Consider the following 26,114-nt stretch of genomic DNA (forward strand, 5'->3'; position numbering starts at 1 on the left):
GTTTTAATGGAATAATGCCAGTGATTTTCCTCAACACAATAGAATGACAGGTAATTATAGTAAATTGTTGTACACTTTATGGTTGTCTAATTATCAGTGAACTACATAAGTAAAATGTACAACTTTATTTTCAGTGGAAGAATGTATAAAACAGATAGTCAGTTACGTTGAAAGGAGAAACAAACAGCCAAACGTTGCCAAAATAAAATTATTTTAGGGTTATTTTCAACCTATTTCTTAATTATTTTTAATATGATGATATTATTCTAGAGCAAACCACGGATTCTCGAATGTACAGTCCGGCACATTAACCACTGAGCCACGCCCAACTCTACTGTTACTGAACTCAGAAAGTAATCTTAAAAAAAAACGAAAATAACAATTTTATCAAAGAAGACAAGAAGCCATTACTGGTTATTCAATCAGACAAAAATAACCAGCAATCACGAATAAAATGTAGATGTTATTAATATGACAAGCTGATGTTCCGTCATTGGTCTTTCAGTATTTTTAAGGCAGGCTGATCTGATTGATTGTTATATTTCTCGCCTGATGAAGCATCATGTCGGACTGATGTATTGAAAACATTAGATTGTGTATGCTCCATACGATTTTCGTTTCTGGTGTCTAATAAACATTTCTCGCGTTACCAATGATGTCATCATGGTTTCGTAATCGCCTTTGTTCTACTCGACAATAAAGGCTTCTGAAAGCAACTAACGAATTAAAGATTATATACTGTTTGTATCTATAACAGGTTATTCATTGTTGCGAGAATCACAACCAAATTGTCGCTTCGTTTGCCGAGATTCAGCCGTCGAGAGGTGAACGAACCCTTAGATTAATGTTTTTATAACTAGACGTTGACTAATGAAGGTGCCGTAGGATAGGTTGCCTTACTTTTTAAACATTTCGGACTTCCATCTCTCAAGTATCACAATAAAATTCCCATTATCAATACTGGCTATATCGAAAACGTTGTGCGCCGAGTCGTGCCACTCAGACGACAACACTCTTGATGGTTTCTGACAACTCAGTAACTTCCTCGTTGGAATTATGTGCTCTATCCGGCCGTGGGCGATAACCGCCCTCAGGGTTCTCGTTGATTTGCTTTTTTGTTTTTTTCTTGCGACTCATTCTTGGACCTCTGGGAGGAACATTAGAAATGTGAGTTTGGAGTGAAGCAAAATGGGGTCAGTGACCTCAGACTGTTAACCTCAGAATGCTTAGCTTCCTCTCTGTTGCTGATGCATCAAAACCGACTATTTAGTCCTGAAATAGTTATCAGTGAGTGCTGTTTTCTGGCTGATTTCCCTCGAACCTATCACTTCAGAACTGGAGACAGCTATATGCGATTATTAGCCCTTTGTGTAGCTTTGTGGAAAATCTCTGAAACAAGCCAACAAATGTCAGAACGATCCACGCCAACGATCTTGTATTTGAACGTTATTTAACATAGATTTAAAGCGAAAGTTTTCTGTTTTTATAATCACAACTAAGGGAGCCTAGTTTGTTAGATATTAAACCTTGGGTTATCAATCTACACAGCATTCACGTGATCCGAGCTTCTTTAAAAGGAACTGAAACAAATGCTGTTGTCGTTTGGTAAACAGTGATTCGTCATAAATTTACTTCATTTAATATTTTAAACACTGTTTACTTCCAATTAATAATCTAGGCCTCCCGAGTAGCACAGCGGTATGTCTATAGCCTCGCGCCGCTAGAAACCGGGTTTCGATGCCCGTAGTGAATAAAGCGCACGTAACCCTTTGTGTAGCTTTCTCCTTTATTGCCAACAAAGAAATAAATGATGTGTTCTATCTTTACACACAATTCAGATACTTCAGTTATGTGGTTCTTTTCAGAATATGTCTGTTGTTACAGATGCATTGTCAGAAAATAGGCTGGTGAAATAACATTTAAAATCTAAAAAAATATATTTTTTTTCAACTATAATGTTTGGTTTCATAAAATGATAGGTGAGATCTAGTAAGCCTGTTTTTTAATTGGCCTGTTTGACTTGATAAAACAATAGGTATAGCCAAGACAGATCGCTATCCAAATCTGTAAAATCATCCCAGCTAAATTAATATCTGATTAAAGTTCTCTAGAAACTTGCCTAGTTTCCCAACGATTACAGAAACCGGGCATAATCAGGCATGTTTTCTCAGAAAATGATATTTGCGGATGTAACAAACAAAAACCTGTGACATCAACAAATGAGTTTGTTATCACTGACGAACGGCAGTCCATAAATAAAACAAATCCATAAACTACACTCCCGGTATTTTCACCCAATAGTATTTTGGTCATGCATTACATGCAGCTCGGTCGTGCGAAACGTATTACTGACTGACTGAGAAGATACGAACTGTCGTTGACTAAGTATACATTCGGTGGAGAGCTGATTACCATAGGACACAGCCCAAGTATTATGCAAAATATCATAAATTAATTGTTTTCGTTCACTGCTTTAAAAAAAGCCAGAATTTGATAGCGTTATTAACGGACGCAAGAAAGGACGTTGGCTCGAGTGTTTTATTACGAAGGTTTATTAACCCTAGAAGAATCACCATGTAAGCCATATTGAATTTTTTTTACATTTTATTTATCTAAGCTACACATGCACCAACTCGTTTGCTGGTCCTTGACGTTGTTGGTTACGGGATCCCTAATAGCACATCGGAGTCAGAGAAAAATTACAAACGAAAATAATATTAATATTACAATTAATCCCCGTAATTACTGTTGGATTCCTGTAAGTTTCACATTGAAAATGGATAATTTCATTCAATATTCTTCTGGTTAGTCCTTTACTCTGGGATATTTAACATAAAGTTAATCAACACTGTGTAATATGTGAAGTGACAGTGTAGAAACAGAAATAAGATAATTATTGATGGACCCCACCTCTCCAGGAGTAACAGTGTAGAAACGGAGATAAGATAATTATTCGTGAATCCCACCTCTCCAGGAGTAACAGTGTAGAAACAGAGATAAGATAATTATTGGTGGACCCCACCTCTCCAGGAGTAACAGTGTAGAAACAGAAATAAGATAATTACTGGTGAACCCCACCTCTCCAGGAGTAACAGTGTAGACATAGAAATAAGATAATTATTGGTGAACCCCACCTCTCCAGGATTAACAGTGTAGAAACAGAAATAAGATAATTATTGGTAGACCCCACCTCTCCAGGAGTAACAGTGTAGAAACAGAAATAAGATAATTATTGGTGAACCCCACCTCTCCAGGAGTAACAGTGTAGAAACAGAAATAATATAATTATTGGTGAACCCCACCTCTTCCGGAGTAACAGAGTAGAAACAGAAATAAGATAATTATTGGTGAACCCCACCTCTCCAGGAGTAACAGTGTAGAAACAGAAATAAGATAATTATTGGTGGACCCCACCTCTCCAGGAGTAACAGTGTAGAAACAGAGATAAGATAATTATTGGTGAATCCCACCTCTCCAGGAGTAACAGTGTAGAAACAGAGATAAGATAATTATTGGTGGACCCCACCTCTCCAGGAGTAACAGTGTAGAAACAGAAATAAGATAATTATTGGTGAACCCCACCTCTCCAGGAGTAACAGTGTAGAAACAGAAAAAAGATAATTATTGGTAGACCCCACCTCTCCAGGAGTAATAGTGTAGAAACAGAGATAAGATAATTATTGGTGGACCCCACCTCTCCAGGAGTAACAGTGTAGAAACAGAGATGAGATAATTATTGGTGAACCCCACCTCCCCAGGAGTAACAGTGTAGAAACAGAAATAATATACTTATTGGTGAACCCCACCTCTCCCGGAGTAACAGAGTAGAAACAGAAATAAGATAATTATTGGTGAACCCCACCTCTCCAGGAGTAACAGTGTAGAAACAGAGATAAGATAATTATTGGTGGACCCCACCTCTCCAGGAGTAACAGTGTAGAAACAGAGATGAGATAATTATTGGTGAACCCCACCTCCCCAGGAGTAACAGTGTAGAAACAGAAATAATATACTTATTGGTGAACCCCACCTCTCCCGGAGTAACAGAGTAGAAACAGAAATAAGATAATTATTGGTGAACCCCACCTCTCCAGGAGTAACAGTGTAGAAACAGAGATAAGATAATTATTGGTGGACCCCACCTCTTCTGGAGTAACAGTGTAGAAACAGAGATAATATAATTATTGGTGAACCCCACCTCTCCCGGAGTAACAGAGTAGAAATAGAAATAAGATAATTATTGGTGAACCCCATCTCTCCGGGAGTAACGGTGTAGAAATAGAAAACATTTATATACATAAGGTGTAGCGCTATATAGATAAATTAATTAAAAACTCATTACAGTAAAGTTGGACAGTTTTTAATCTTGTTTTCGAGTAAATAATACCAGATATTTCGTAAAGGACAACAGAACTAAAATGTTCATATCCTAACACTACAGCTAACTTTAACACCCAAGTTTTATTAACATTGCTCTGATTTTACTTACGAACATTGTTCATATAATGTCTCTACCGAAACTTGTGTCAACCAGCATTGTGCATAAAGTTCCAAACTATCAAAAAACAAGCTATAGGCATATATTTATTAAATGTAACAATAATTTTCTATAATAGTAATGTTTAAACATAGTTATTTACATATAGGTTTTACAACCGAAATCTAATGAAGCAAACCAGCTTATAAAGATAAACATGAATATTATTTAAGAGATTTATGTAAGCGTCCTTTTCAGGATAATAGATGTTATATAATTTATTTATTATAAAAATGAAAAACTAACGAATTATTAATACATGTTTTATGTATAAAACCTCAAAACATGCAAAAATGTTTGTCATTCAAATGAGATATAAAAGTGAAAATTATATTAAAATATACCACAGTGCACTTATTGTGTCAGTAACACTATCTGCCAAGAGAAGCATTGGTGAAACACAGGTAATATAATTAAATATGTAAATTGTAACTACAAAAACAAATTGAGAAAAGTTGGGACCTGATCGCGTTCATGTAGAAGTAAATGATTTATGTTTATAGAAACACCATCCGCCTTTGCGAGACATTTGCTGTTACTCTTTGTTTCATTCTCGTTAAGTTTAGGATTCTGTGATTTAACAAACATATGTTAACGATATCCGCTTAAAATATATTGATTATTTTACACAAGTGAAAGAATAATCTCTTTAAAAATGTAAAATAAGCAACATGTCTGAATCCTTTGTTTTTTTAGTGTAAAATTATCATCTACTGAAATCACTGTATATCATTATTTTCAAACAGAAGAATGCCTAAAGATTAATTATAAAAGTAAAAACTTTAAATCTAACGAAATAATATGAAAAACATCGATGTTATCAATGCGCCCTCTAGTGAGTATTACTTAGTCATATTATGTCAAACAGCAATGTGTTCCAGCAACGCGCCCTCTGGTATTAATGACGTAGTCGTTATTGACATGTGAATATTCAATGTTATTCACATATTAATTTAAATTTTGATTAATAAAGAATTAAGTATATATTATTTATTAATTAACATTAATTAATGAACCACTAATAATTAATTTGCCTATCATTGGCATATAGTTAATTAATATTTAATAATCAACCATTAATTATACATTAATTATTAACTTTTATATCAATCACACGTGCATATTAATTACATATGACGTCACGATAGATACTTCCGTATACTGACTTTTAACATTCGGGTTCTGTTCACATTGTTTTCATTTGTGAAAGTAAACAGGTGTAAATCGTTTACCTTGGAGTAAGTGAAAATTAACTGAAATGGTAACCAGTGCTAAATGAATGAAATTGTATATATATATATATATTTCGTTTTTATGATCAAAACACTAAATGACAATATTCATTCTAATATCAAGTTTCGGCCCGGCATGGCTAGGTGGTTAAGGCACTTGATTGGTAATTCGAGTGTCGCGGGTTCGAATCCTCGTCAAACAAAACATGCTCGCCCTTTCAGCTGTGGAGGCGTTACAATGTGACGGTCAATTCCATTTTTCATTGGTAAAAGAGTAGCCCAAGAATTGGCGGTGGGTGATGATGCCTTCCCTCTAGTCTTACGCTACTAAATAAGGGACGGCAAGCGCAGATAGCTCTCGTGTAGCTTTGCGCGAAATTCAAAACAAACCAGATATCAAGTTCCAATCTGTCAGCTTTAGAAATAACAAAACACATTTTTTTTTAATTTTATAATTCTTTAACTTATATTTTTCTAGCTCTTAATGAAAGACCAAGAAAATGGTTTCTTGGCACTGCTATGGATGAAAACAGAATACGTGTTGGCGTTCTGTTAAATCATATTTATAAAAAAATTGCGTATACAAACGCATTATAGTTGAATAGCTATTCAGTGTTATGAAGCACGTTTGCGCTCTTAGAAATCTCTATCATACTTCTGTCTTTTAAGTAAGTATTTTCCCTGTGAAGACAGGAAATATTTTGGAATATAGATTGTTAAATCTATTTGTAAGATCGGTATATAATAAGAGCATGAAATGTGATTCTGTTATCGCTTCTGAAAGGTATAAATTGCATATCACTAAGTGCAAGCAGAAAAAAAAACATATCGCAACTAATGGTAGCTATGGACGGACCACCTTCTGAGAAGAAAAAATGAATTAATGTTATCGGTAGAAGGTATTAATTTTGATATAATAACAGCAAGGACTTCAAAATGAATGCTTTCTGCTTGGTTGCATTGACGTCATATATTTATGTGTATGTATTTCTTAATGCATTATAATCGATCCACATAGGTGAACGAGTAGTGGGAAGGGAGAGATATTTGCCCCTCAACCGCAACTATTTTTTGTAGCACCTTAAAACATTGAATATGAACTATTGGATTCGTTTATTTTCCTCACTTTTTTCTGCATTTATTTCATATATAAGTTAAATATTAACGAATGAATTTTGTTTTTCACTGATGAACGTTTTGTTTCAAATTTTCCTTTGTATTCAACTTCGTACGTGAACTAAATCCTTTAAATTGTGTTAACGTAACTCATCCATAACTCAGTAAACGTCCAGCTATGTCTCTTAAACTTTCAGTCGGTCGGATCTACATATTACCTATTGGCTTATGACCAACGAAAGTGGAAGTCCGAGGCAAAAATAATAGATTGTAGATCAGTGACAGCCATAATGCCCATAATGTATAGACTCCAGTTTTGAGGACTTAACAATCAGCCAAGCTAATTCGATAACATAAGACCGAACGCGGGTAAACTGAACAAATAGTAAAAGAATTATTCTGAATAAAACATACAGTTTAATGTACAGAGAGATGAATACAATTTGAGTTTAAATTGTCTTCCAAAAGAAAGTGAAGAATATTCAATATCAGATGTTTTAAAAAAGGAAGCTCCACGTGCAGAGTAACCCAAAAATTAAAATTACAAACATTTAATGAAGTATGTAATGTCAAACGTGAATACAATTCCAAACTTCGGTGAGTCGTTAGCTGTATACACATTCAACGAGGCCTGTTTCGGGAATAAAGGCCGTTCCGGTACAAATTTCACGCTCTGCCTTTCCTGCCTGAAAAAGGAAACTGGTTGAATTCCTTTTTAGTATTCACTATTTGTTCGCTTTTTGTTGCTTGTTTTTTTGCGATTGATTCAGTTTTAACTATTGACTATTGTTTCCACATACTGTGATATTTTTTAAACCTGGAAACCAGAAAAACGAAGAGATCCTAAATTGGAAACTCAATCTGGAGTATTGAGGTGTGTTGTAGGAAGGTTGTAGACAACTGACTTATTCACTAACATCTTGGACAAAGTTTTGGGAGCTCCAATGTTCAACACACAATAAGTGCAACACGTGCATCACGGGCATTAAAGATCGACAGTCCACGGTCCTATTCAATACGGACTGAAGACCAATCCAGTAATTGTTACAAATCTAACTTATTACTGAGAAGACGAGACTCAACCCTGCAGTCAATCACGTGGTTTATTTAGATTTTTTACGATATTATCATCATTGAGATCTACGTCATTGGACGCTATACCATTCACACATTCATCGGGGTTTCATTTCCTGACCAGCGACCTATGGGTTTGTTATTTGGAGGGTTAGAAATGGGAAATACAATTAGGTGGGATGTTATTGAATAAGGCGGTTCAGTAGATATTCCAGCGTGAATAGAAGTATACAATTGCCGATCACGATATACTGAAGTTGTGCTGGTCCCATGTCATTAGACAAGTCTTTGTCCTAATGCAGGGTAAATGCACTATATGATACTGGTAAGGCTGTAAAGAACTACGTTAGGAAAATATGCAGAAGTCATAGACTGATATGTAGGACGATCTGACCTACATTCAATAGAATACCTGTTGATTAGATGCAGTTCGTGTAAGAGCTTTAACCCACCAGAATTCCTCCCATAAAATCATCCGCCTACTAGTTAAAAGTATAGCCTACAGTAGTAGAAATTGTAAGAAGGGAGAGAAAAGAACCTACTGAGAACCTGTCTACACCAAGTACAACACTTTACAACACTTTTAGACAACTGAAGTCAACTTTAGATTGGACCATGTTAAATTTAAAGATAATTGCGTTTCAAGGAATTGTAATTAACCACACATTATTAGTGACAGTTATCCATTCCTTGTGTTCAACGAATAAATGCTGTTTATAAAATATACTATAACTTCAGATCTGTTGTCTGTTACGGAAAGAATAATTTAACAATAACTTAACAGAACCACTCAAATGTACAGAGAGATGAATCTAACAAATCAACTAGAAATTCCTAGCTGTTTAACCATACAACATATAAAATAGTTACGTTACTAAATTTCTCAAATGACTATGTTGATGCACGCTACGTTGAACGTTTCGTTTAGACATTATTTCTTTTGTAAAATATAAAATAACAGCCAAAAGACCAGGTCTCATTATTGGTGGTGCTACCCACATAAGAAATAAAAGTTACGTTACTACATTTTTCAAATGCCTATGTTAATGTAAGTTACATGTGGTGTATAAAAGACATTTCACACATAGAACGTTTCGTTTAGACATTATTTCTTTTGTAAAATATAAAATAACAGCCAAAAGACCAGGTCTCATTATTGGTGGTGCTACCCACATAAGAAATATAAGTTACGTTACTACATTTTTCAAATGCCTATGTTAATGTAAGTTACATGTGGTGTATAAAAGACATTTCACACATAGAACGTTTCGTTTAGACATTATTTCCTGTCAAAAATATAAAATAACAGTCAAAAAACTAGGTCTTATTATTAGTGCCTTTTGCATCACACCATTCGAATTGTTCAGTATTTGAGCAATATAGAACCGAGCTGGTTTTACTTATTATTATGTAAGAAAACAGTTTTTAAATGTTTATTGTTTTATAATTCTTTGTTATTGTCCATCTTGAAACTATGAAGTATTTGATCTTTACTATTCATTTTCTGCAGTTAACTTAGTGGAAAGAACAGCATTGGTGGTCGAAAGTAGCAACAAAAAATAAATATGTTGTCATAAAGTCCAGTGGAACGAGCTCGCACCTTATATGGAGTTATATAGCAATCACATGTGTTTCTATTGTAAATTACAAAACACTATACTGCTGTTAATGTTTTACTAACACTTAAAGTGTTTGTAAAACTATTTTAAGGCTTACTACAACAGACATAACTAGTATATTAAACGCATAAAATACGTGTAATAATTTAGTTCGGAGGTTCTAATAATATCCAAATTAAAGGAATAAAAATCTAATACCGTTTGTTTGCTGATAGGTGATCACAAAAGATACGATATTTGCATATATTTATAGAGGCCACATACAAACCTATATAAGTGGCTGTATATTCTGGTATAGATATGTAAATTCTGGTATAGATAACTGCTATAGAAAACCCAATAAGTTTTCTTGTAGTTAACATAACTTTCAACTTCACTTGACTATAATCACTCATTTATTATTAATATGAAAACCGTACAAACGTCTTAGCTTTGACTTTTTGCACCTTAACAATATGTTTTAGAATTGTATTATCCGTATATATTAAACAAAGTATTCCGATGTTTAAATTTTTGTCAAGTTTTTTTTTTAAATCACGCATTTGTCATAAGAGATGACGTATCTAATAACCACTTGTTCAGAAAGCAGAAATTAAAAATTCGCATCCTTTGTTCTATTGTTCCATAATAAGAAATAAACACAAGCACTTATTTGGTTTGACGTAAGATCTTAATGGATGCATATGGTTTGTAAAAGATTTCTCGAACCGGAAGGACTGAAATCGCGTGCTCATAAAACAATAATAATAACTTTCACATATTATTAAAACATTTCAAACAAACATTTCCAAAGAATACTAATGGTTTATGGTATATTTTCAAACCTAGTTTTATCTAGTACCAGTTGCTAAACATTTTAAAATATTAGTTAACACTTATGAATTACAAACATATACACGATACATTTGTGCTACAACTATTAATAGTTGAATTTTAGAACAACCATTTGTTTCTTCGACGGGGATAATAAATACTTCGGAAATATATTTTTATTAACTACTAGGTCAAAGACCTCGTAAGCCTAATATAACTTTAATCGTACTCAACTGTCTCATTGTTTGCTGTTCTTGTTTTTAGTTAATCACAAAGCTATACAAAGGGTTATCTGGGCTCTAGTCACTGCTAGTATCGAAATCCAATTTTAAGAGTTGTAGGCTTACAGACTTGCCCCTGGAGTGCTTGTGTCAACAGTCAATCGTGCATAGGTAAATCTCTGATTTACGAATCGTAACACCCTTGTTCAGTTAAAACTGTAGGTACATCCCTGATGAACTGGATGTAATTTGTCTTTTATTTCGCAATGAAAGCTTTTCAAGTTTGTTTATTTTTATAACTTTCTTTTATTACAATTAGGAGAAAAATTAATGACGATTGTATTTGTACAAGCGCTTAAGTTCTTTAATTTTGTTTCTTTTGTTGTTCTTTTGAAAGCAAAAAAATAGCAGAAATCCGTCATCACTGAATAAATTCTCTACCTTGCACACGTTTATCTAAAAAGTCCCAAAACTTACGCAAGTGAAGCTCAATCCTGCTCTGTAATTAACACTTAACTCTTAAACAACTTAATCCTGCTCTGTAATTAACACTTAACCCTTAAACAACTTAATCCTGCTCTGTAATTAGCACTTAACCCTTAAACAACTTAATCCTCCTCTGTAATTAACACTTAACCCTTAAACAACCTAATCCTGCTTTGTAATTAACACTTAACCCTTAAACAACTTAATCCTGCTCTGTAATTAACACTTAACCCTTAAACAACTTAATCCTGCTCTGTAATTAACACTTAACCCTTAAACAACTTAATCCTGCTCTGTAATTAACACTTAACCCTTAAACAACTTAATCCTGCTCTGTAATTAACACTTAACCCTTAAACAACTTAATCCTGCTCTGTAATTAACACTTAACCCTTAAACAACTTAATCCTGCTCTGTAATTAGCACTTAACCCTTAAACAACTTAATCCTCCTCTGTAATTAACACTTAACCCTTAAACAACCTAATCCTGCTTTGTAATTAACACTTAACCCTTAAACAACTTAATCCTGCTCTGTAATTAACACTTAACCCTTAAACAACTTAATCCTGCTCTGTAATTAACACTTAACCCTTAAACAACTTAATCCTGCTCTGTAATTAACACTTAACCCTTAAACAACTTGATCCTGCTCTGTAATTAACACTTAACCCTCAAACAACCTAATCCTGCTTTGTAATTAACACTTAACCCTTAAACAACTTAATCCTGCTCTGTAATTAACACTTAACCCTTAAACAACTTAATCCTGCTAATTAACACTTAACACTTAAACAACTTGATCCTGCTCTGTAATTAACACTTAACCCTTAAACAACCTAATCCTGCTCTGTAATTAACACTTAACCCTTAAACAGCTTAATCCTGCTCTGTAATTAACACTTAACACTTAAACAACTTGATCCTGCTCTGTAATTAACACTTAACCCTTAAACAACCTAATCCTGCTTTGTAATTAACACTTAACCCTTAAACAACTTAATCCTGCTCTGTAATTAACACTTAACCCTTAAACAACTTAATCCTGCTCTGTAATTAACACTTAACCCTTAAACAACTTAATCCTGCTCTGTAATTAACACTTAACACTTAAACAACTTGATCCTGCTCTGTAATTAACACTTAACCCTTAAACAACCTAATCCTGCTTTGTAATTAACACTTAACCCTTAAACAACTTAATCCTGCTCTGTAATTAACACTTAACCCTTAAACAACCTAATCCTGCTTTGTAATTAACACTTAACCCTTAAACAACTTAATCCTGCTCTGTAATTAACACTTAACCCTCAAACAACCTAATCCTGCTCTGTAATTAACACTTAACCCTTAAACAACTTAATCCTGCTCTGTAATTAACACTTAACCCTTAAACAACTTAATCCTGCTCTGTAATTAACACTTAACCCTTAAACAACTTGATTCTGCTCTGTAATTAACACTTAACCTTCAAACAACCTAATCCTGCTCTGTAATTAACACTTAACCCTTAAACAACTTAATCCTGCTCTGTAATTAACACTTAACCCTTAAACAACTTGATCCTGCTCTGTAATTAACACGTAACCCTCAAACAACCTAATCCTGCTTTGTAATTAACACTTAACCCTTAAACAACTTAATCCTGCTCTGTAATTAACACTTAACCCTTAAACAACTTAATCCTGCTCTGTAATTAACACTTAACCCTTAAACAACCTAATCCTGCTCTGTAATTAACACTTAACCCTTAAACAACTTAATCCTGCTCTGTAATTAACACTTAACACTTAAACAACTTGATCCTGCTCTGTAATTAACACTTAACCCTTAAACAACCTAATCCTGCTTTGTAATTAACACTTAACCCTTAAACAACTTAATCCTGCTCTGTAATTAACACTTAACCCTTAAACAACAGGAATATTGTAGGTAGCAATATCAACTGACGATGGTGAAATGTACTAATTAGAAAGTTCCTAGTTACGTTAACTGTGGTGAAATGTACTAATTAGAAAGTTTCTAGTTACGTTAACTGTGGTGAAATGTACTAATTAGAAAGTTCCTAGTTACGTTAACTGTGGTGAAATGTACTAATTAGAAAGTTCCTAGTTACGTTAACTGTGGTGAAATGTACTAATTAGAAAGTTTCTAGTTACGTTAACTGTGGTGAAATGTACTAATTAGAAAGTTTCTAGTTACGTTAACTGTGGTAAAATGTACTAATTAGAAAGTTTCTAGTTACGTTAACTGTGGTGAAATGTACTAATTAGAAAGTTCCTAGTTACGTTAACTGTGGTGAAATGTACTAATTAGAAAGTTTCTAGTTACGTTAACTGTGGTGAAATGTACTAATTAGAAAGTTTCTAGTTACGTTAACTGTGGTGAAATGTACTAATTAGAAAGTTCTAGTTACGTTAACTGTGGTGAAATGTACTAATTAGAAAGTTCCTAGTTACGTTAACTGTGGTGAAATGTACTAATTAGAAAGTTCCTAGTTACGTTAACTGTGGTGAAATGTACTAATTAGAAAGTTTCTAGTTACGTTAACTGTGGTGAAATGTACTAATTAGAAAGTTCTAGTTACGTTAACTGTGGTGAAATGTACTAATTAGAAAGTTCCTAGTTACGTTAACTGTGGTGAAATGTACTAATTAGAAAGTTCCTAGTTACGTTAACTGTGGTGAAATGTACTAATTAGAAAGTTCCTAGTTACGTTAACTGTGGTGAAATGTACTAATTAGAAAGTTCCTAGTTACGTTAACTGTGGTGAAATGTACTAATTAGAAAGTTCCTAGTTACGTTAACTGTGGTGAAATGTACTAATTAGAAAGTTTCTAGTTACGTTAACTGTGGTGAAATGTACTAATTAGAAAGTTCCTAGTTACGTTAACTGTGGTGAAATGTACTAATTAGAAAGTTCCTAGTTACGTTAACTGTGGTGAAATGTACTAATTAGAAAGTTCCTAGTTACGTTAACTGTGGTGAAATGTACTAATTAGAAAGTTCCTAGTTACGTTAACTGTGGTGAAATGTACTAATTAGAAAGTTCCTAGTTACGTTAACTGTGGTGAAATGTACTAATTAGAAAGTTCCTAGTTACGTTAACTGTGGTGAAATGTACTAATTAGAAAGTTCCTAGTTACGTTAACTGTGGTGAAATGTACTAATTAGAAAGTTCCTAGTTACGTTAACTGTGGTGAAATGTACTAATTAGAAAGTTTCTAGTTACGTTAACTGTGGTGAAATGTACTAATTAGAAAGTTCCTAGTTACGTTAACTGTGGTGAAATGTACTAATTAGAAAGTTCCTAGTTACGTTTACGTATTTTTAAAGTGTTGATGTTCAGCTCATTTTTGTCAGCAGCAAAGTCACGCGCGAATAATCCATCTTTTCACCAAGCGTTATCAAAAGTATTAATCAAAATACAATGTTAGAGGTTAATTATTCATGACAAAGAGAGCACGTGTCTCAGACAACTCAATATACTACATCCTCCCTTTTCTTCTTGTGAATAGAGGGGTAGACATACCTCTGTTTTTATCTGCGATAAACACTCGCACGTAGTATATCATACTTTGTGTCAGCAAAGTACTTATCTCGACCAGATAAGACCAAATACCACATTTTTTTTTCTAGTCTGATGTGAGCTCGTAGTAAGTTTGGTAGCTTTAGTTATTTATGTAATAAATCTATAACAAATATACTAATAGTGTAGACTCTGCACACACAAAAAACTTCCAATTTAAGCAGTAGATGTCACAATCATAATCTATTTACTTTTGGCCCACGAAAGGACATACGTTTACCACGTGCTTTCAAAATTGTTTATTTATATTCTCCTTTTGTTTGTCCATCAAATTGTTATATGAAATAATAACACAAAGAAAACAATAATGTGCAATTTAAATGGGAAATACCCGACAAGTCTAAACGAACTGTCAATATCACGTGACACGGTTTAAAATTGGAATTCGGGCGATGATTCCATAAGCGTACCCTGGGGTGATAACTTTACAAGACTGAACGCCCTACATACGCTGCGGAATAACGTGGTAGATAAATATTAAACATGTCGGGGAATACCTTAAAGTATTTTTTTTTTCAAAAAAACAAACCATCTGTACAAATTTATACAGATGCTAAAAAAAATCCAGTATAAAAGAAATGGGAGAGTTTAACATTGTTATCTCAAATAACTTTCAACAGATCTGCTTTATTACTAATAAACCAGTTTAATAAGTACTGTCAATACGTAAATAAAATATTCAGTTGTAGATAATAAAGTTTTATCTGAAAGAAATACACAAGGAAAATTTAAACATATGAAACATCAATGGCGAATAAAATCGTAATACTGTCATTGACTTTTAATTATTAGATGTAAATTCTTACATAGTGTGTTTGTATAAGGTCAATAAATTCGAGGGCGATTTTAAAACTGATAAAGGTTTCAGGGCGTTGGATAATCATACTTAAGTTACTCTGTATACTTTAATAGGAGAAATAAACAGTGAAATGTTCAGTGTCCTATTTAGAGGAGTTAACACCAGGACATTTGTAAATAGTGTATATTCGGTATTGTTCAAACCAAATACGAATTTGATTTTCAAAAAACATTATTTTGTTTGTTTTATGTAAAACGATCGTCATAGTCTATTAATCTAAAGAATGCACATTGAATAGATACAAAGAATGTATAAGTTTTGATAAGAATGCACTTTCAATACTTGTGGTAATGGTTGATTTTATAAGAATGCACGTTCAGTAGTGACGATGAAGGTTGATCTTATGATAATAATGAACATTCAGTAATTATAACGAAGGATGATTTTATGATAAGGATGCACGTTCAGTAGTTACAATGAAGGTTGATCTTGTGATAATAATGAACGTTCAGTAATTATAACGAAGGTTGATTTTATGATAAGGAAGCACGTTCAGTAGTTACAATGAAGATTGATCTTATGATAATAGTGAACATTCAGTAATTATAAGGAAGGATGATTTTATGATAATAATGAACATTCAGTAATTATAATGAAGGTTGATCTTATGATAATAATAAACATTCAGTAATTATAAGGAAGGATGATTTTATGATAATAATGAACATTCAGTAATTATAATGAAGGTTGATCTTATGATAATAATGAACATTCACTAATTATAAGGAAGGATGATTTTATGATAATAATGAACATTCAGTAATTATAATGAAGGTTGATCTTATGATAATAATGAACGTTCAGTAATTATAAGGAAGGATGATTTTATGATAAGGATGCACGTTCAGTAGTTACAATGAAGGTTGATCTTGTGATAATAATGAACATTCAGTAATTATAAGGAAGGATGATTTTATGATAATAATAAACATTCAGTAATTATAATGAAGGTTGATCTTATGATAATAATAAACATTCAGTAATTATAAGGAAGGATGATTTTATGATAATAATAAACATTCAGTAATTATAATGAAGGTTGATCTTATGATAATAATGAACATTCAGTAATTATAAGGAAGGATGATTTTATGATAATAATAAACATTCAGTAATTATAATGAAGGTTGATCTTATGATAATAATGAACATTCAGTAATTATAAGGAAGGATGATTTTATGATAATAATAAACATTCAGTAATTATAAGGAAGGATGATTTTATGATAATAATAAACATTCAGTAATTATAATGAAGGTTGATCTTATGATAATAATGAACATTCAGTAATTATAAGGAAGGATGATTTTATGATAATAATGAACATTCAGTAATTATAATGAAGGTTGATCTTATGATAATAATGAACGTTCAGTAATTATAAGGAAGGATGATTTTATGATAATAATAAACATTCAGTAATTATAATGAAGGTTGATCTTATGATAATAATGAACATTCAGTAATTATAAGGAAGGATGATTTTATGATAATAATGAACATTCAGTAATTATAATGAAGGTTGATCTTATGATAATAATGAACATTCAGTAATTATAAGGAAGGATGATTTTATGATAAGGATGCACGTTCAGTAGTTACAATGAAGGTTGCTCTTATGATAATAATGAACGTTCAGTAATTATAACGAAGGTTGATTTTATGATAAGAATGCACGTTCAGTAGTTACAATAAAGGTTGCTCTTATGATAATAATGAACGTTTAGTAATTATAACGAAGAACGATTTTATGATAAGGAAGCACGTTCAGTAGTTACAATGAAGGTTGATCTTATGATAATAATGAACATTCAGTAATTGTAATGAAGGTTGAATTTGTTATAAGAATGTGCGTTCAGTAGTTATGATGATGGCTGTTTTATCATAATGATGCGTTTAACAAGGTAAGCTAAACATGATTTGAGTTAAAATCCATTAATTAATCAAATCAGTCTCATAACGTGATAAAAGGTGCCCAACGCAGGCTTTATGAAATTTTAGTTCTATTACGATATTTAAAATTGCGTTCTGTAAACATTTCCAAATAATATTCCATAAAAAAACATTTCAGTACGTATTTGATACGTATAACTAAACGATCATTGTTTTCACTATTTTTGTTATTACATATATTACCAACCTGAGACCGGATACTTTTTTGAAAGATTTGAATGAAGTCCGATCTTCATTACGAGGTTGTCAGATATCAACTTTTACGATTTACCTTTTTTTTTAACAAAACGTGATTTCTTGAAGTCAAAAAACAAGACTCGAAACATAAATCGCTATCAAACGGTAAGTTTATGGATTTACAACTCTAAAATCAGCCGTTTGATTACTACCCTCAGTGGACACACGCTATCAAACAGTTAATATACCACACGCCATCTCGCGGTTAACTTTTACATTACTCGTTAATACTCGCATAGTGTGGACGAAATGCAGAATATAATATATTCCACTGGAGTTCGTATGCACGTACTATTATTTTATTGCACAAACACGAAGTTAACAAGTGTACATCCACTTGTAATTACTACCCAAATTTTTAACTTGTCAGTGAAATCTATGAAAGACAAGACAGGTGAGTAATTACATAATTGTTTAAAGCTATATTTTCAGTGATATGGTAACAGCGTACGAGCTCCCTGTAGGATCAGCAGTGACTCTGCAGACTGACAACGCTAAAATTCGAAACAAAATAAGAACAACATTGAGCTCGTTTGTTGGTGGTGGTGTTTTAGAGCAGAGCTACGTTCGACTATCTTCTGTGTCCATCGCGAGGAACCAGGATTTTAGCACTGTTGCTCCGTAAAGCTACCGCTGTCCGGCGGGGTATGCGACTTGTTTGTTTTGTTTTAGAATTTCGCGCAAAGCTACACGAGCACTATTTGCGCTAGCCGTCTCTAATTTTGCAATGTAAGACTGGAGGAAAGGCAAGTAGTCATCACCACCCACCTCCAGCACTTGGGCTACTCTTTTACCAACGAATAGTGGAACTGACCGTGACTTTATAACGTCCCCACAGCTGAAAGGGCGAGCATGTTGCTACAGGCGTTGTTTTAGATAAATTAAAATTGAAACTGACGACATTTTACCTGTAGAGAAAAAACAGACTTTATATAAATACATAAAAAACAGAAACGTCTCATGTATAGATAAATTGCTCTGTTTTCCGATCTTACACACAACCTTCTTTAATGCCGTTACAGAAATGTTTGTCAGATTTTCAAATCTTCACGTAAGTAATGCAATATGCATGTATTTACACACACACACATATATATATATATATAATGCAATATTATAATTCAGAAACAGTATTTGCTGTAAAAATTGCCAATTAAACCACACACACAACTTTCTTCAATATGATGACCCGTTGCAGACAATTATCACGTGTCAGTAATAAGATAACGTATGAGATAAAAGTTTGTTTTTTGAATTTCGCCCAAAGCTACTCGAGGGCTATCTGCACTAGCCGTCCCTAATTTAGCAGTGTAAGACTAGAGGGAAGGCAGCTAGTTATCACCACCCATCGCCAACTCTTGGACTACTCTTTTACCACCGAATAGTGTGATTGACCGTCACATAATAACGTCCACATGGCTGAAATGGCGAGCATGTTTGGTGCGACGCAGATTCGAACCCGCGACCCTCGGATTACGAATGGAGTGTCTTAACCACCTGGCCATGCCGGGTCTGGACGCGACTTTAAGCAGAGAAAAATATAATGAGTAACAAATGAGTACAAATAAAATAAATATTAGTGAAACGTCTTGTGTTCGAGTACAAATAAAATAAATGTTAGTGAAACGTTTTGTGTTCTTAGAAATAAATGTCAGTTCCTTAACTATGTTGCTTATTTGTTGAATTTTCATTCAAAGTTACTCCAGGGTTACCTTCTTAATTTTGATGTCACAAACCAACTGGTCAACACTACCTACCACCAGCTGTTGAGCTGGTTACTGTGACATTATAACGCCATTCACCTACTTACACACCCGGCAAAGAGAGTGAGTAAGTTCGACGACGTGTTTCGATCCCGCAACCCTCAGATTGCTAATTGAGCTTTAGGACAGGTTTAGATATGTTTATATGTACAAATAAATATATAATTAGTAACAATATATTCGTAAAATAAACTGTCTGAATAACTTGAAATTAAACCACAAACTACCTCCCTTTTCGTAGGAATCACAGGTAATTATATTTGCTCGTGATGGCGAGAAACCCGCTTGAAGGTAATCTGATGATTTTCTAAGAAGGTTGAAACGCTGCCCTGTACTTTATTTTGATAAACATTTTGATCCCATAAAATTTATCTTGAAAATACATAATTATAGTTGGACATTGCTTTAAATCATACGAAGTTCCTAACTTGAACTGACAATACCGCCGTTACACCCACACCAGTCAGACAGTAGCACCGTAACACCCACACCAGCCAGACAATACCGCCATTACACCCACACCAGCCAGACAGTAGCACCGTAACACCCACACCAACCAGTCAATACCGCCATTACACCCACACCAGCCAGACAGTAGCACCGTAACACCCACACCAACCAGTCAATACCGCCATTACACCCACACCAGCCAGACAGTAGTACCGTAACACCCACACCAACCAGACAATACCGCCATTACACCCACACCAGCCAGACAGCACCACAGTAACACTCGTCAGCTAAGTTAAAGATCAAGTGTCGTGCTAACAAAACACCCACAACTTAAAAGTGCGAGGACTATTTGGTGGTATTGCACCTGTTTGAAAAACGGATCGCCAGCTCCGAAATCCAGAGTTTTACCACAAATATCGAATGTTCACTTAGAAATTAATTTGCAAATGGACGTTATCAGATTTATTTCTTCATCTGCATGAAATTTCCTAAATCAATGAAAACTAAAACAAACAACAAAAAACCATAGTATTGTAAAATTTAAAAAAAATATATTCTTTCGGGACGATTACTGCAACGCCTATTTTTATCCTGATAAAACTAGTAGTTATAAACCAAAATCTGATAACATGTAAGTTTTACTTCACATTAATAAAAATTGTTTTGTCTATTATTAAGCGCAAAGCTACACAGTTATCTGTGTTTTGCCCGCTGTAGAGATCGAAACCATATTTTTGTAGTTTAGGTCCCTTAGATCACCAGGGAGGTTGTGAATACGTCAAAATAGCTATAAAATAGAAAACATACAAATAAAGTAAGAGTTACCGCTGAATTGTATTGCTATTAACTCGAATAAATGTTTCTGTAAACAAATAGTTGATTTACTTTATAATGTGGACATGAAAATACTATAAAAATATCACAAGTACTTCCTAATATAACAACTTGTAAAAACATAAACAAGATGGACAGGTAAAACTTAAATCTATGCATTTTTTTAACAGTTTTTGCGTCAATGAAAAGAAATACATTCGTTTTCAATTAGACACAGACGAATCCAAACCAATATTGTGATCTTTCTTATACCGTAAAAGCTAATAAAAAATGTTTAAAAAATAAATCTAAACAAGTTTATAAATGTTTGACTGTAATCCCAAACTCTGTACTCAATAAATGTCATTTATTTACAAGTAAATAAAAATTTTAAAAGAGAAGTAACTCCAGGATGGTTACAACATAGTCTTCAAAAACAACGTAAACAAGTGTCGTAGAAATTTAACAGATAAAAGTAGGATAAATTTACCTTAACTTCGAGTGGATTGTTATCTATATTACTGGGTGTTAATTCTTGTCTGTTCTGTTATATACGAATGAAGCAAACTCCACCCCAACCTTTACTTCCTTTTTTGAAAAGTTTTCCTTTATATGTTTGCTTATTTGTTTTCAATGTACTGTTTCAATAGACATAAGAAAGTTGTATTTGTAACCAAGTCCTAAATACAATGAGGCTTCATTTGTAATATTTATTGTTTATTTATTATTAGCTGGTAGTTCCTGTTTAACCCTGTAGGTAAGCGTTTTATAGGAAAAACGTTATTTCTGTAAGAAAGCTAACCTACAGGGGTAATAATAACTGTTTACAGTAGAATTATGATTTTTAATTACCACTAGTAATTAATAACACTTATAAAAGCGGATACTTCATCTGAAACTATGTCACCTCAGTGAAATCGGTTGGTATCATTGTTTTTGGTTTTTGAGTTATCATGTAGTAAGAAGAACTAGATATTTAAACTTTTTACTTTGATGTTTACAAACATTGCCAGAACTTGTGACTCAATCACTACATACATATTGTTGTAAAAGGAAGCATTGTATTGCATTGTAAAGTTCTGATAATCCATTAAGGAGGTTTCTAAACCATTTTGATGAACAATTCGAGACATTCCTACAGAGGTAGTGCTGCCACCTGCCTGGTAATTTTTATTTTTATGTAAAATGCTACAAAGACAACCACTGCTACTTCGAAGGTTTGTGATTACATACAACCTTTACATAGAGTATTTTGTAATATTATATCCTTCGTGACTGACCGAAATATCCCAAACAGCAAGCCCAAAGTTTTAAACATCTGGTATTTACCGTACATACCACATTAATGTGGTTACCACAATAAATCATCAGGAACTAGAAAACTATAGTCTATCTGAAACTATAGCCTATCTGAAACTATAGCTCATCTGAAACTGTAGTCTAGTTGAAGGTATAGCTTATTTCAAACTATAGCCTGTCTGAAACTATGGCGTATCTGAAGTTTATTTGTGTAACTTTGTTTTATACCATATGTTACAATCCCCCACCAACTTTGTCAAAACAAAGAAACAATGTTCAGCTTGCCCAGTACATTCGATCCTTTTAGTAGGAATGATACAGATCACGAGTTTAAAAAATTCTGAAAGAAATGAGTTTAACATAGAAAAAAAATTCACCTTTCTCGTATTATTTGCTTCAATTTTACTTGGTTATAACGAGTTAAGTACGTATAGATTTATGGTTATGTGGCCTCAGCTACTTTCTATTGTTGCTCTGTTCAATAAAACAGCCGTTAGTTATTACATATGTTACTTGTTTCAAATGTTACAAGTATACCGTTTCTTTTATTAAACTGTAGTTCGAAAGCATAAATCACTATCAATAAATGATGAAACCTATTTAGATCACTATCGATAAATAGTGAAACCTATTTAGATAGCTATCAGTAAATGATGAAACCTATTTAAATCGCTCTCTATAATTGATGAAACCTATTTAAATCGCTATGAATAATTGATGAAACCTACTTAGAACGCTATCAGTAAATGGTGAAACCTATTTAGATTGTTATCAATAAATTATAAAACCTACTTAGATCGCTATCAGTAAACAACGAAACCTCTTTAGGAACGTTTGTCGGCTGCATGCCAACTTTCTGGAGTGAATTTTGTCTCTTTCAAACTTAAAGTTAACAATTAACTTCAGAAAACTTTTTTTTCTGACAGAGATAAACAATAGTTTAATTCATTGTTAGGATAATATCTGCAGCATAGTAAAAATTTATAAACAATAAAGATACATTTATTGTATTTTAATTGCTACAGGCGTTGTTTTAGATAAATTAAAATTGAAACTGACGACATTTTACCTGTAGAGAAAAAACAGACTTTATATAAATACATAAAAACAGAAACGTCTTATGTATAGATAAATTGCTCTGTTTTCCGGTCTTACGCACAACCTTCTTTAATGCCGTTACAGAAATGTTTGTCAAATTTTCAAATCTTCACGTAAGTAATGCAATATGCATGTATTTACACACACACACACACACATATATAATGCAATATTATAATTCAGAAACAGTATTTGCTGTAAAAATTGCCAATTACACCACACACACAACTTGCTTCAATATGATCCCCGTTACAGACAATTATCACGTGTCAGTAATAAGATAACGTAGGAGATAAAAGTTTATTTTTTGAATTTCGCCCAAAGCTACACGAGGGCTATCTGCACTAGCCGTCCCTAATTTAGCAGTGTAAGACTAGAGGGAAGGCAGCTAGTCATCACCACCCACCGCCAACTCTGGGGCTACTCTTTTACCAACGAATAGTGGGATTGACCGTCATATTATAACGCCCCAACAGCTGGGAGGGCGTGCATGTTTGGTGCGACGCAGATTCGAACCCGCGACCCTCCGATTACGAGTCGAACGTCTTAACCACCTGGCCATGCCGGGGCCCTGAGATAAAAGTGTGGCTTGTATTGTTTTTATAACACGTTTACTCCGTATGAATTATAACACTTAATTCTTAAACAGGTAAAGTATGAAACACACATATACACGACAGGTTTTAAATGTGACACTATTTCGGTTTGAAATCCGTCGTGATATCGCATCGAAAACGTCCAAAAGAAATTGATTTGGTTTTAAATTTCAGAGAAAAAAAAATTAACATTTGAAACGCACTATAGAGGTCTCTTCAAAACGTTTAAATCCTTTTGTAGTCAAACATTTTTAACAAATTAGAAACTGGATCGATTAATACTTCCATCTAACTGGTTCTCAATCAAAGATCCAAAAACTCGAGTGCCTTTCGATCGAGTTTTGGGTCTCGTTTGAAAACCATTACGACTTCTGTATGTGTTCTAACGTCTTAATCAGAACTTCTTTCTTAATGTATGACTATTCATCTCGTTATAAATATTTTATCAAAGTAAACGTGGCATTGAGAGGATGTGTTGGTACGTATATATAAGGCATTCTGTAATTATTTATCATTTAAATGGTATATTTATAGTCTGATGAAAAGACAGAACGAAGATGTGAGATTAGGAAATGTGTTTCAATTCATTCATTTACTGTCATTTTAAAATAGTTAGATCTGATAAAACGTCAACTGTTTGCCTACCAGTTTGAATAAACTCCTTCTCTGAAACAGCTGGCATCAAAGCTCGGATTCCGTTCGTAAAGAGGACATTCTCTATCATTCTCTGATCCAAACATCAGCTCTTGGACGAGGTTTAAGCCCCAGAAGGACTGTTCGTTGCATCGATTTTGCATCATCATTATTTACTGTGATTGTCGTCAGTCCAGTCCGTTTTAATTTCTTTCTATAGTACGAGGAAAAACAAGTGAAGTCAGACACACGTGTTTACGTACAGAAGAATTTTGTTCCTCACAGTAATTAACGCTTTACGATAAAAAGAAAAGAAAAAAGGTGAACCAATGATCTTCACATTGAGCGAAATAAACAACCAATCCGAGCCCGAGACCTTCGCTTGTTTACGTGTCGTTCTAACATTGTTCATTTTATTGGTTGAAGCATTTACGGTTCGCATACTGAAGTACCAATGACGTTGAACATTAAAACGAACCAAAACCAGAAATAACCAAAACCTAATTTAAGGTATTCGGTTATAAATACAATCCAGTTTCTTACATTCTGTACAAATACAGTATGTATTTGTTTCAGGATTTTGAGCGAAGCTATACAGTAAATTTACAAAAAAAAAAAAAAAAAGCCAGCTCTAGATGCGAATTCTTTATTACAAGCCCATGTGGCTACTCCTCTAACCTAGGCATAAGGGAAGTGGGCACTAATTACATAACAGTAGGTGGCGTGAGAACATGGCCTTATGACGTCAGTAGTAACATATATACATATAATAACACACTGAACTTCAAGGTTTCTCTGTTCGTTTTTTTTATAACGGTAGAAAATTATTGTGTTATAAAACAGTATTGGCGACTGTCTATACATGCATCGAACCGAGCACTCAGTAACTAGCTTTTGTGGGACAGCGGTAATTTATCGGACTGCCAACGCTAAAATACGACGTTCGACTCCCCGCGATAGACAGAGCTGATAGTCCACTGTTGCTTTGTGCTAAAGCAAACAAACAAACGTTTTTTTTTTTCTTTATTCGGACATTCGTACAAAGCTAAACAAGGTTTATCTGCGTTAATCGTCTCTTATGGATTAGAGGGAAGGTGGCTAATCAGCAGCACCTTCCGCTAACTCTTCGGATACTCCGACCTAATTAAGTTTTTTTGTTGGTCCCTCTTGTAACGCACCCACAGCCTCGGATTCACTGTCCACCACTCTAACCACAATAGCTTACGTAGGGTTCAGTGTTTGTTGATCGCTGACGAAAGTTACAAAACTTCATTAAAATGTTGTTGCAGTGTAAACAAGAAAGCAAAAAAGTAAAAAAATAACAACTTTGGATGAAATGGAAAACAAATTGACGATAATAGTGTGAACATATTTTATGTGTTTAACTAACTACCTACCGCATGGTGTCTTTCTATTTTATGCGTTTAACTCCCTAACTACCGCATGGTGTCTTTCTATTTTATGCGTTTAACTCCCTAACTACCGCATGGTGTCTTTCTATTTTATGCGTTTAACTCCCTAACTACCGCATGGTGTCTTTCTATTTTATGCGTTTAACTCCCTAACTACCGCATGGTGTCTTTCTATTTTATGCGTTTAACTCCCTAACTAACTATTTTATGCGTTTAACTCCCTCACTACCGCATGGTGTCTTTCTATTTTATGCGTTTAACTCCCTAACTAACGCATGGTGTCTTTCTATTTTATGCGTTTAACTCCCTAA

General features: G+C 33.6%; 1 protein-coding gene across 1 annotated transcript in view; it reads right to left on the reverse strand.

Annotated features, from left to right (window-relative positions):
* Positions 1 to 24,600, reverse strand: part of LOC143256494 (ETS homologous factor-like) — a 168,175-nt gene extending 143,575 nt beyond the window's left edge. The window contains exon 1 of the mRNA XM_076513788.1: positions 24,404 to 24,600. Within this exon, the coding sequence (XP_076369903.1) occupies positions 24,404 to 24,561 (158 nt within the window). The 5' untranslated portion in view covers positions 24,562 to 24,600. The remainder of the gene's footprint in view (positions 1 to 24,403) is intronic.
* Between the last annotated feature and the right edge of the window lie 1,514 nt (positions 24,601 to 26,114).

Source organism: Tachypleus tridentatus, chromosome 7, assembly GCF_004210375.1.
Source record: "Tachypleus tridentatus isolate NWPU-2018 chromosome 7, ASM421037v1, whole genome shotgun sequence".
Taxonomy (NCBI): Eukaryota; Metazoa; Arthropoda; class Merostomata; order Xiphosura; family Limulidae; genus Tachypleus; species Tachypleus tridentatus.